This window comes from Cicer arietinum, chromosome 7 (genome assembly GCF_000331145.2).
Source record: "Cicer arietinum cultivar CDC Frontier isolate Library 1 chromosome 7, Cicar.CDCFrontier_v2.0, whole genome shotgun sequence".
Lineage (NCBI taxonomy): Eukaryota > Viridiplantae > Streptophyta > Magnoliopsida > Fabales > Fabaceae > Cicer > Cicer arietinum.
This window is the reverse complement of record NC_021166.2, coordinates 2950696-2962523: the sequence shown is the minus strand read 5'-3', so window position 1 is coordinate 2962523 and position 11828 is coordinate 2950696. Positions and strand designations below refer to the sequence as shown.

Genomic DNA, 11828 nt, shown 5'->3' with positions numbered 1-11828 from the left:
TGATGAGTTCTGTTTTTTCTTCTTCTTACGACAATGATATAGGACGAAGTATTTACTTTTGTCACAAAGGCCAACTTGTTTTTGTTTAACCCAATTTTCATGCCAAAATAAAGTTTCTCGACCGTCTCCCAACCTCTTAGACATTGTCTCCGAACATCAATTTTGATTAAGCCTCCAGCACCCTTTTTCTACCTTCTCCACTAAACAGATTTAAACCTCCCTCCCTCCAAAATTTCCTCAACGTTATTTTTTTATATCTAATTTGTGGAATATTATACAATTATTTTCTCGTTCCTTGTTTCCGCGCACCCATTTTGCCATTAATGTCATATTGAAGAATTTCTATTTATTTTTCTATATCTAAGCCCCCACTATCTTTCTACACATTATCTCATTTCACTCAATGTACTCTTAGATTTCTCCATTCCCAAAGAAAACGATTTAATATATATTTAAGTTAGAGATAATATTTAATTGTGCTTTGAAAAATGTGAGATCGTGCACTAAAAAAATTGAAAGAACTCATCGCAGTAGGACAATCATACCTCCCAACGATAAATTATTATTACATTTCTTTACTGTATTTTCAAGCTAAACTTTTGTTTTGACTTCTTAACCAATTTCTTTGTTACACTCATTAATCAAATTTTATAATTAGTAAAGTTTAAAAAGACAAAGTGGAAACCAATTTTTACATGTTCAATAGGAATTTAGTGAATAGTTGTTATTTAAATTTTTGAATGTGTGCAGCGATTTAAAATAATCTTTAAATGTATTAAAATCACAAAAACATTTTAAATATATTTATTATCAGTCATTTTAATTTTTGAATATATTTTTTAGTTAATTAATTTTTGTCGGTTAATTTAATCTATTAAATTACTACGAAATACTATACATAGACTGTAATTTATACATTTAGAGACAAAAATGTCTATTCTTCAAACTTATTTCATTTGTTTCAAAATGAATGTCATTTAAGATTTTTGTACACATATTAAAAATATAATAAATAATATAAAGAAAAATGTCATTTTAACAACTTATTTTTATTAATTATTTATATATTTTTTATTATCATAAATACAAAATAAAATTAATATTTTGAAAATAATATAGATAGCAATAATGGAAGGGGATAGTTGTTTTTATTTTTATTCATATTGAAAGCGGACCGAGTAAAATATTCATAAAATGAAAATTATAAGCGATTTGACTTTATTCTTAGTGCAGTAATTTGTTACCCAGACAGACTCCGTTGTTTGACATCGATTACTTGAAGATGGCCGAAGCTGCACAAAACTCTTGTGAGTTGTTTGTTTTCAATTTTATTTACTATTTGATATGCAAACAATGAGACCGATGACATTACTACCCTTTATCATTAACCTAAGTAGCATATTGAATGTTCAATCAATTTCAAAGAAACTGACTTTGACTTAAACTGTTGAATGATTTTCTCAGCCTTAAAACAGCAGAAAGTCATAATACCCAACAAATATGGCAATAAATTAGTAGGCATATTACATGAAGCTGGAACCAAAGAGATTGTTATCCTATGCCACGGTCTTCGAGCCTCCAAGGTTACTTTCCCTTATTTCTCGATTATGAACCCACTATTCATATTATTTTTTTGGATATGTTTATTTAATTATGTTTTCCAATCTTCAGGAAGACATTATCATGACACAACTTGCTGCTGCTCTAGACAATGCAGAAATCAGTTCTTTCCGCTTCGACTTCACTGGAAATGGGTAAATTTCTTGTAATATGCAGAACAAAACCATGAACTTTGTTAATAGTTATGCCTGTAACCTTAGACCTTCAAAATAAACAGGATCACCACTAGCTCATTGACTTACGAAACTTATGCTGTCTAATCTCAACAAGTATTGTTTAACTGCTCCGTTTTCATTTAGCTTTTGAGTTTTCCTTCTAGGGAAAGTGAAGGTTCATTTGAATTTGGCATCTACTGGAGGGAGGTTGATGATATACATGCTGTAGCTCAACACTTTCATGAAGCTAATCGTAGCGTTATGGCAATTATTGGGCACAGTAAAGGTTTGTTTTGTTACAATGCTGATTCTTCAATCATACGTTTTAGTCCATACGCATGAATAAAAAAACATTTGCTTGATCTAATGAGCTACTAAGCAAAATTACTACAATGAAACTGTTATCCTTCCTCTGCATATCGTCCTGCAATTGGTTTTAATGATGAAGTGTGGTAATATGGAGGATTTATGTGAAATTCTATTGCTTGTTGTGAAATGAAGTATATTTGAAATTGTTCTGAATAGTTTCTGTATCTTGAGGCAGGAGCTAATGCGGTGCTTCTTTATGCTTCGAAGTATCATGATATTAAAACTGTTGTCAACCTCTCTGGTCGCTATGATCTGAAGGCAGGCCTTGAAGGACATTTAGGAAACAAATTTATGGAAAGAATCAGGGAGGAAGGTTTCATTGAGTTGAAGACTAAGTCAGGTAACTGTCCATTTAATCAGCCATGTGTTCAAATACCTAAAATTGGTGTCTTAGAGTATATTTGAGAGATGATTTCAAGAATTTCAGGGTCCATATAACTTGTTTGTTTCTCTACTTTGAACTTGTTATTCAATGCATGCATTTACTAAAATGAGCAAGTTCAGAATCTTGCCTTTATTTGTTTTACTCTACACTCTTGTTCTAAGGCAGGTAAACTATTTTGTTAAAAAATTTGGAGCTCTTTTTTCTTTCAATCTCTGTTGCAATGTGCCAACTTCCAACAGCATCATCCTTAGCATCTTACATTGCCGCATCTTTTTTTTGAAAGTAAAACAACACATACACAAAAGAATGAAATTAATTTTTACAACAAAAAAATGCAATTAAAATTACTAGTTGTTTTCAGTTCTTGAGGACAGCACATGAATCTTCTTTTGTAGGAAATGCTGCTTATCGTATAACTGAGGAAAGTTTGAAGGATCGGTTAAACATAAATATGCATGAAGCATGCCTGCAAATTGACAAAGAATGCAGGTGAGGGAAAATTTGTCAGATAGTTCGCCTCTCCTTTTCAGTTTCACCTTTTCATCTTCATTACATCAGGACTTCCGTTGCATTACAATTAATATTTACACAGTGGAATCAGTTAACGGTGAGGGTGTTTTGGCCAGTGTATAGCAGATGACATTTTACTTCTACAAATAAACCTATTTTATTCTTTTAATATTTAAATCATACTTTGAAATTTGAAGTGTTCTCCTTCAAGAACATGTTTATGCAAAGTTTTCAAATAATTTATTTATTTATTATGGAATATGAACTTCAAAAGGGTTTTTGTATTTCAATGACTCTGTTAGTCCAAAGGTTTTTACTAGCAAGAAGTTAAAGAAAATTATGAAACGGCATTTACAACTTGTTATTTTCATGCATTATTTTCTCATCTTCAGAAGTATGAGTTACATAATATGTGACAGGTTCCTTACTGTGCATGGTGATGCGGACACAGCAATTCCTGTTGGAAATGCATTTGAGTTCGCCAAGATCCTACCTAATCACAAGCTACATATTGTAGAAGGGGCTGACCATGTATATACTGATCATTTAGCTGAGTTAGCTTCAACTGTGGCAAATTTTATGAAGGAAACTCTGCAAAGGGACAAGCTTAATGCTAGTTAGGCATCTACCTTGGCCTTCATATTAACTTTTTCTTTAGTTTTGGAAATTATTAGTATTTCCTAAAATATAATGGTGATTGTCCATCTTGCATGGGGGTACATTTCAGAACTCTGCTCATGTGAAGGAAAGTCCTTTCCAATTTATTGAACGGTAGAATCATGATTTGCTGTGACAGTAATATTTTACGTCTGCCTAATCTTTTGATGTACCAATTTTATCATTCTTTTTTTGATGAACTAATGTACCAATTAGCTAGTCACCGTATATTTATTCTTCTCCTAATACTACCACCAAAATTTTTATGGCGCCCGGAAGTATAATTCCTAACAAAAACAATTTTTTCTCCATATGATAGTACACTTTCAGACATTAACACAGTTGAGGTTTTTTAACAAACATAGAAGGCAAAAAGAAGCTCTCAAAATAATGAAAACATTTGCATTTGTTAAGTGGATCGATCTTCGGCAGACTCACTTGTAACCCATCACCACCATTTTCTTATATCATAGCAAGTATAATTAAATTACTTTCTATTTATGTATATAGAAAGTATTAAAAATGATAAGAAATATTTGTAGAGACAAGAGAATAGTAAAATGGATGGCAAAGATAAGAACTTTCCTCCGTGATTCTTTTTTTTACTGAAATAAATATTTACAGAAATATGAACATGTAATGTCAAGGGATAACATTATCCATCTATCCAACTGAATTGAGCATACAATCAATCATCCATAAAACTGAATTAACCATTACACATGTTACATCACTTGGAGGCTGGACATAAATCTACTTGTATAAATGACACCCGACAATGCTGCTCACCTGAGAAAAGTTCTGTGGGACACATCGAAGGCATGTCTCATGTTTTTGTGCTCTGTAGCTTAAGCTTCACATTGTTGTCCATCTTCTCAATCACCCATAATGCTCAACTTCTCCAAGCAATTGTAAGTTCTGTAGCTTAAGCTTCACATTATTGATTTGATGTTTCAAGTTCTTGATCATCATGTCTTTGTCAAAATGAATCTTGTTTCTTCATTCTAGTTTTGCCATAGAGAACAATGAGGCAAAGAAATAAGAGGAATAAACACATTACCGTTAACGTTCATTTCCCGTAAGCATTTCAATATTTCTACTGTATATTATTTGCAAAGAGTTATACCTCTTATTAATATTGTTATTATATTATTATTATTATTATTATTATTATTATTATTAGGGTTAAATAAGTTTTTAGTTCTTATAAAATTTTACTATTTTGTTTTTAGTCTTTATAAACTTTTTTATCGAGTTTTAATCCCTTAAAAATTTTCATTTTCATTTTTTGCCCCTGATTTTATACCAACTATTTTGTATCTTTTTGAATAATTTTTTACAGTAATATTTGAAATATTATAAGAAATTTCCCTATAAAAATTTGTAATTTTTTGACAAGCGATCAATTAAATATCAATTTTTAAGCAAAATAAGCTTAAAAATTCATTATTTAATTTATCATTCGATAAAAATTTATAAATTTTTGTACAGAAGTTGTTAAGTATGTCATAAACGTTTATGCAAAAAATCATTAAAAAATTCGAATATACATAACAGTTGGTTTAAAATCATGAACAAAAAATAAAAAGAAAATTTTAAGAGACTAAAAGTTGATGATTTTTTTTATAAAAACTAAACAAAATAGTGAGATTTTATAACGACTAATAATTTATCTAACCTTTATTATTATTATTATTATTATTATTATTAATTTAATTTGTATACACACCAACATTTTAAAGATTTTTTACACTGTCAATCAATCTCAACTGTCAAATCAATCAATCTCAACTATCGAATCATTTGAAATATTTAACTTTTTATAGTAACTACATCAAAAGTCGTACCTATGAATGACTATGATGAGCTAACGGTGTAAAAAAATTTACACCGTCGGTGTACAGAAATTAAACTCTTATATTATTATGTTGCAAATATTATATTATTAGGCAACAGTTAGGCAGTTATTGTATAAATATGAGAGCCGATGGAAAAGTCAGTAGGCAATTATTTGAGAATTGGATATTGGTTGGGAGAGATCAATCTCTCGAATTCTTGGAAGGAAGAGACCCGAGACTCTCAAATTTCTTGGGAATCCATTGTGTAATTCTACCGTGTCATCAATAAATGTTGTTTATTTTCCTTAAATCTCTATGTTTGTACCAGTTTCTATCACAGTTATTAAGCTACTATTTAGTAAATTAAAAGCACCTGGTATTTGTCTAAGGAAAGAAAGTATTTAGGTCTTCCAAGTCATCATCAGAAGAAACAAGGGTGTTAGCCAATGTTGAGTACATAGTTTTGTCACCATCATTCACCTTTTCATTTTTCTTATCCTCCTGGAATATACAACAAAAACTTATGAAAGAACTTATAACCTGTCCAAAATAATTACGGCAGTAATATAGAAGTGATAAAACATCATACCAGCTCAGATTTTAGCAACTCAATCATCTCCTGTAAATCTGAGATATGATATTTCAGTGCCTGAAAATAAAAATTAGAAACTTCGTGAGATAAAAGACCAAGTAAAAGTCTCATTTAATTAGAAATTATTGCTTTATTACCTCTCGTCTTTGAAGCTCAATAGACCGAGCCAATGCTTGTCTTCGTGTCAACAAGCTTTTGGGTCTTGTAACCTGCGGACGGAAGTAGTTCTTCCCACGATAAAGAATTATTATATAGCCTTTGGTATCCTTGTCAACAGATACTAGCACCCCACCACTCTCAGCTTCCAAAGATATCGCAATGTGCTTAACTTGGGCTAAATTTTTCCCTTTCACAATTATCTTTACGACCTCTCGATATTTCCAGTGTAGATGCATGTTTTCTATGGTGCCAGCATAAACATCTCGCCTCCCTGAAAATCTCACGCTTTTTAACTTTTTCTTGTATAACAAATTTGTACAAAAGCAACTGCTCATAAAGCTATAATAAATTTGTTGTTCTTACCTAGAAGTAAATATGGCTTCATACTCAGACCAATCTTCCTAAACAAAAATCTCTCTTCATTAGTTAATGTCTCCAAATCAGATGGAAGGTCTGCTGGGTCCAGATCACCCTGTATTTTCGCTAAATCCTTCTCAGCCTTCTTGAATCTTGCTTTTGCCTATGACCATATAAAGTTAGATATGGTAACAACAGATAGCCTTTTGAGAAGTTATTTCAGTTGGTCTCTTGTAAGTTGTAACTTACCAGAGCTAGTTTCTTCTCATGATTTCTGATTAAAGAAGAAAGTCTATCCAAGGTGGATTCTCTCATCATTTTCTCAGCTTCTTGTTTACTTGGCTGGTGTCCCCAGTTGGTGGTTGCTGCCCTAGTCTCAGCAAGGGTGCCAGCAAGTAACGGCATTTGAGATGATTTTCTATTTGATATAGTAATAGATAAAGCATTTTGTCGTGCTTTCTCTTCTTCATCTTGTTGGAGAACAGTTAGTTTCTGTCTCTCGGTCAAGGTATTGGTGACAGTGGGAGGCAAGAAGTCATTGCCCCTGTAAAATACAATATATTCCTTATTTCTGGAAACTAGAGTTCCCCCAGTCAGTTTCTGCAAATACATGAAACAAATAATTTATTCACTTTAATATGCCACAGGATAAATTATGAATAAGAACAGCTGTCAAAGCATTTATGTGTCAACTGCCAACAGACCTTACAATCTTAGAGGACTAACAAATGTGGTGGTTAACCTCCTAAATGCATGAACATTACAAAAGTATAACTGCAGTCTATCTTTTGGGTATTATTAATTAAATGATTTTTTTTTATGGGACCTAAAACTCATCAAAACAAATATACTCAGCAATCGGGTTTCATGCGGGAACCTCCAGTCCTTCGTCAACTAGATTAAGTTATTAACTACCTATAAGTCATAACACGGTTTTCTACATGTGGATCAATTTCACATCAATAAGCACAGTCTGATAAGTTCAAGGAGTGAAGTTGCTGAGTTCTGAACCAAGAAAAGTTTCTGCATTTTAGGAGGAAGGGGCTGTTTTCACTTAAACCTTGATAATGGTATCAAAAAACGTACTTAAATGTAACTGTGATCCAAAAATAAAGGCAAAAGCCATGAGAGCCACACACATTCCGTTGTTGAGAATATCTATTGACTTAGGTCATTTGATTTAGTAAGTTAGATAAAGATAAAAAGCATGTTTAAGCATTAGCTACAAAAAGCAGATATGCATACTTGAACTGTTTTTTTGCACTTCGCCTAATACTTTCAACTGATAATCCAAGATGAGTGAAGGTTAACAAATTTGCTGGTCTTATGATATAAAATATGAGTTTTTATCTGGGAAAATATATCATGGTTAGTAATGAATTATGTAGTCAGCTCGCCTGTGCATGGCATTTTCTATTAACTTTTTAGGTCAGTGGAATAGTCAAACTTTGGCAATTCTCTGAAACTTTTAACTCAGTAGTTGCTAGAGCAGACGGCAAAGATAAAAAGACAAACGAAACATTTATCAGAAAATGTAGTAGTTGTTTGGCCTTTCCTATTTTCAGATGAAAATAATAAAATGCAGATAGTCAGATACACTTTACGACACCAGAAAGGTCTTATTGACTCATCTACTACTTATATGTTCATGTTTCAATTGATGCCAATAGACAAAAGTTTAATGGGTTTGAAATCCTAATCTAATCCCCGATATTCTCATTTACAAGAATGAAAGTCTCAGTACTCAGTAACCTCAACAGCCAAGGAGATCGCCAAGCACATCGGTAGATTTATATACTTTTTTTACCATGGTAAAATTCCAATACTATTAAATAAAATAACAATGTTGTCAATTTCCAGCGCTTTACAAGAAATACCTTGAGTTCTTCAGCCATCCTATCATTACAAGTATAGGGAACACCACGTTTGATGGCTATTTTCGCAATAGCACTTGTTTCCCACAGCTTAACTATAGCTCTAGCTAGACCTTGTAGTTCTCTATTTCTTCCTGCAGAAGTAAACAATAGTATCTTTTGGAAAGAAAACTTTGCAGACATGAATGTAACTAGAGAGCTTGTTGCATACCAAGGGCAAAATGTGGAGCCGTTCTTCTGGCAATCCTACGGATGACAGTCATTTCCTTGTTGGATAAACAAGGTTTCACCCCATATGGAAGAAGTCTAAATGGAGTTTTATACCCTGGAACCAGAGCAGGTAACATGTCTGCATCAACAGGTAAAGGCTCGCGGCCTGTCCAATCTTTGAAGCGCGGACCCAACTCATCTAACAAATGGTTGAGTTCGATTAATTCCATCAATTCTTCTTCACTCATGTCTTTCAAATACTCTGCAGCGTTTCGATTAAATGATTCTATAGGTCCAACCATTTCTTGCACACTTACTTGAGCATTACTTCCACTTCCAACATGCACTGAATGATCCACAGCATTCTCCTTAATATCATTTACTTTTGTGTACAATTCTACACAAGGTAGCTTGTAGGTCATTCCTCGATATAACACTATGGAACTGCCTGATCGCCATACCACAATACCTCCAGTTTTACTCTGATTATTAAGCAAAAATAATACTATGAATATAAAGGCTCCAGCAGTTCAAATATTCTCTGATAAAAGACAATTTATAAGCAAGCAACTACACTATATTGAAAATGAAGGGTGCATATGCATCTTTGAATTGTGAAGTAAGTTTGATGATATATTTCAAGCATATATAGGACATGACATGTTTGGATTAGCTTATTTACCGACATAAGCACACTTGTAAGTCTGTTAGGGAGAACTCGTTGAAATAACTTATGAATCATGAGTTGTTTCCATAACAACCGAAATCACAAAATTCTTAACACCACTCCTACCACTATTTAAAACCTTGCATATCACCATGAGCTCTTCAAGATAACTTGTGAAAATTGCTTATAGGTTAAATAAAAATAGTTTGCCTTTATTTTATTTTTTGTTACCACTTATATGACAACATAAGGGCTTAATTAAAGTAAAGAGAGGTGAAAATGTGAGACGGGTGAAAAATTGAACCTCAAGAATTTGATGAGCTCTTTTCATATTAGCAGAAAGAGGAGAATCAAACTTGAACTTAACAACTTCATCAACCAACCACTTTTCATGAATAGAATCCACCAATTCCTGCGTAATACCAGCCACACCAACATTAAACCTTTCCACCATTCTCAACGCAATGTTTCTGAGCCTCCGCAACTCATGTTCAGGAATCAACCTCTCCGCCAACTCCGCATTGCTTCTCCTTTTCTTCAAATCACTTCTACTTTCCGATTCTTGAACTTCTCTTTCTTCCGTAACAGAACCACTAAAACTTTTCTGTAACGGTTTCTCATTTTCGTCGAACTTTGGTTTTCTAGAATTTTCTGGCACGTGCCAAGGAGGTAAACGCTTTGGAAACTCAAAATTCAAATTCGTTGAAGACTCGTTCTCTTGGGATTGCGGTTGTTCCTCCAATTGTGGTGGCTTTTCTTGTTGTTGTTGTTGTTGTTGCTGCCATGGGAACTTTTCTGTTTGGGAACCTAATTTGAGGGACCATTTATTTCGAATTTGGTCAGAGAAACTTGGTCTGGTGGTGTTGTTTTTTTTCTTCTTAACAACCTTAACTTGGACTTGTGCTGTTTGGTTGGAACAAGAAAGTGCGAATTTGAGAGTGGTGTTGGTTTGAGTTTGGGAAGAGAGAAAATGCAGAGAAGAGGAACGATAACATGTCAGTGGAATTGGTTGGAGTGCCATAGCATGGTTATGATTATGATGAAATTAAAAACCTCTAATCTTTCTACCCAAACCTCTTTCACAGAGGTACCTTACTGCGAGAACAACGCAGGCACTTTTTTTTTTTTTAATTAATGGTTGATTCACACTATTAAAAAAAGGCCAAGCCCAGACTATATTACAAAACAAAATTGGCCCATTATTATTGTTAAGATCCAAAATGGTAGCCCATGGTTGTTGCCAGAATGTTACATATTCTTTGTAGTTTGTAGTGTGGGAGATTCTTTTCCAACCCCACATACACTTCGGGTGTACAGAAGAAAAAGCTCAATTTTGTTTACTTTTAGATGTGTATTTTCGATTATAAATAGTTTTTTTTGTCTTATAGATATATATTTTCGAATAAAAATATGGTTCTTTGTTTTCTAGATGTGCATTTTGAATAAAATTGTGATTTTTGATAAACATATCAAGTTAAAAGAACTTTATTGTAGTATTTGACAAGGAAAAAGCTTACCTGAATTAGGCAATGCAAAAATCATTTGAGGGGATAAAAATAAATTAGCTATGAGAAATGACCTATATTTGGGAGTTTGATTTTGGCGGAAAAGAGAGGGATACTAATTTTCTTAAATTAAATAATTTATAAAATATTTTAAATATCAATATTGTAATTGAAATATTATATAAACATAAGTTATGATTAATTTTTAAAATCATTCATATTCTAGAAGTTGAAATATAATAAAAAAAATACTTGAGGGTTAAAATAAGCTATTAAGGTTGAAATTCAAGGATTTTAATTAACAACTTTAACGACTTATTGTAGGGCCACTCCTTATTAAAGGCAGGTGCGAATCCAAAAATTTGTAAGACCAGCAGCCTAAATGATTTGAAGTAGTAACTTTTTTAGAATTTTTTTAATAATAAATAATAAAATGTTGCATATATAAATATTAATTATAGTATATATAAAATATAACATAGTAATATAGAAGGAACTATTATCATTGGGTATATATTTATTTGTCTATAAAAAAAGGAGAAATATATATTTATTTTGTTAGAAAATCTTATTTTTCTCTGATCGCGCATTAGTTTTTTTCTACTCACTAATAATTAATTGTTAGAGAATTAATTAAATAACAAAATATATTAGAAATGTATTTCTTTTGTCTCGCAATTAGTGTCACTTTTTTATAAATTTTTTTATTTGAAAATGAATATCATTAATAATTTTTAATACAACTTTAATTAATTGTTTTTATACTATCCTCAATGATTACGATATACACAATTTTCAAAATATTAATTAAGATAAATAATTTAATTAAATGACTTAGTTTTTTCTTATAACCACCATAACTTTTTAATGTATATATAAAAACCTTAAAATACACTTAATATAAATTAAATGGAGTAGCATTTAATTATC

General features: G+C 31.9%; 2 protein-coding genes across 2 annotated transcripts; one reads left to right on the top strand and one right to left on the bottom strand.

The window, feature by feature from the left end:
• The first annotated feature begins 1148 nt into the window (after positions 1-1148).
• LOC101493883 (uncharacterized) lies at positions 1149-3896 on the top strand. Its single transcript, XM_004507882.4, has 7 exons — positions 1149-1307; positions 1465-1583; positions 1672-1754; positions 1940-2061; positions 2320-2484; positions 2925-3018; positions 3459-3896. Exons 1-7 carry the CDS (start codon positions 1283-1285, stop codon positions 3658-3660), a joined length of 810 nt encoding a protein of 269 aa, XP_004507939.1. The 5' UTR covers positions 1149-1282; the 3' UTR covers positions 3661-3896.
• Positions 3897-4249: 353 nt separating this feature from the next.
• On the bottom strand, positions 4250-10485 carry LOC101493354 (CRM-domain containing factor CFM3, chloroplastic/mitochondrial). The gene is made up of 9 exons (XM_004507880.4): positions 9698-10485; positions 8728-9208; positions 8520-8650; positions 6892-7242; positions 6649-6805; positions 6264-6556; positions 6124-6183; positions 5908-6035; positions 4250-4700 (listed from the first exon to the last, which is right to left on the bottom strand). The coding sequence occupies exons 1-8, from the start codon at positions 10412-10414 to the stop codon at positions 5919-5921; spliced, it is 2307 nt and encodes a 768-aa protein (XP_004507937.1). The 5' UTR covers positions 10415-10485; the 3' UTR covers positions 4250-4700; positions 5908-5918.
• Between the last annotated feature and the right edge of the window lie 1343 nt (positions 10486-11828).

What these genes read in the sequence shown, in the direction of transcription:
- LOC101493354 (XM_004507880.4), bottom strand. Translation starts at nt 10,414, where the DNA reads ATGGCACTCCAACCAATTCCACTGACATGTTATCGTTCCTCTTCTCTG. An exon ending in GAGCTCATCAAATTCTTGAG is followed by an intron (nt 9,209 to 9,697) that starts GTTCAATTTTTC and finishes CTTAATAATCAG; the next exon opens with AGTAAAACTGGAGGTATTGT. An exon ending in GGCTCCACATTTTGCCCTTG is followed by an intron (nt 8,651 to 8,727) that starts GTATGCAACAAG and finishes TTACTTCTGCAG; the next exon opens with GAAGAAATAGAGAACTACAA.
- LOC101493883 (XM_004507882.4), top strand. Translation starts at nt 1,283, where the DNA reads ATGGCCGAAGCTGCACAAAACTCTT. An exon ending in ACGGTCTTCGAGCCTCCAAG is followed by an intron (nt 1,584 to 1,671) that starts GTTACTTTCCCT and finishes TCCAATCTTCAG; the next exon opens with GAAGACATTATCATGACACA. An exon ending in AATTATTGGGCACAGTAAAG is followed by an intron (nt 2,062 to 2,319) that starts GTTTGTTTTGTT and finishes ATCTTGAGGCAG; the next exon opens with GAGCTAATGCGGTGCTTCTT.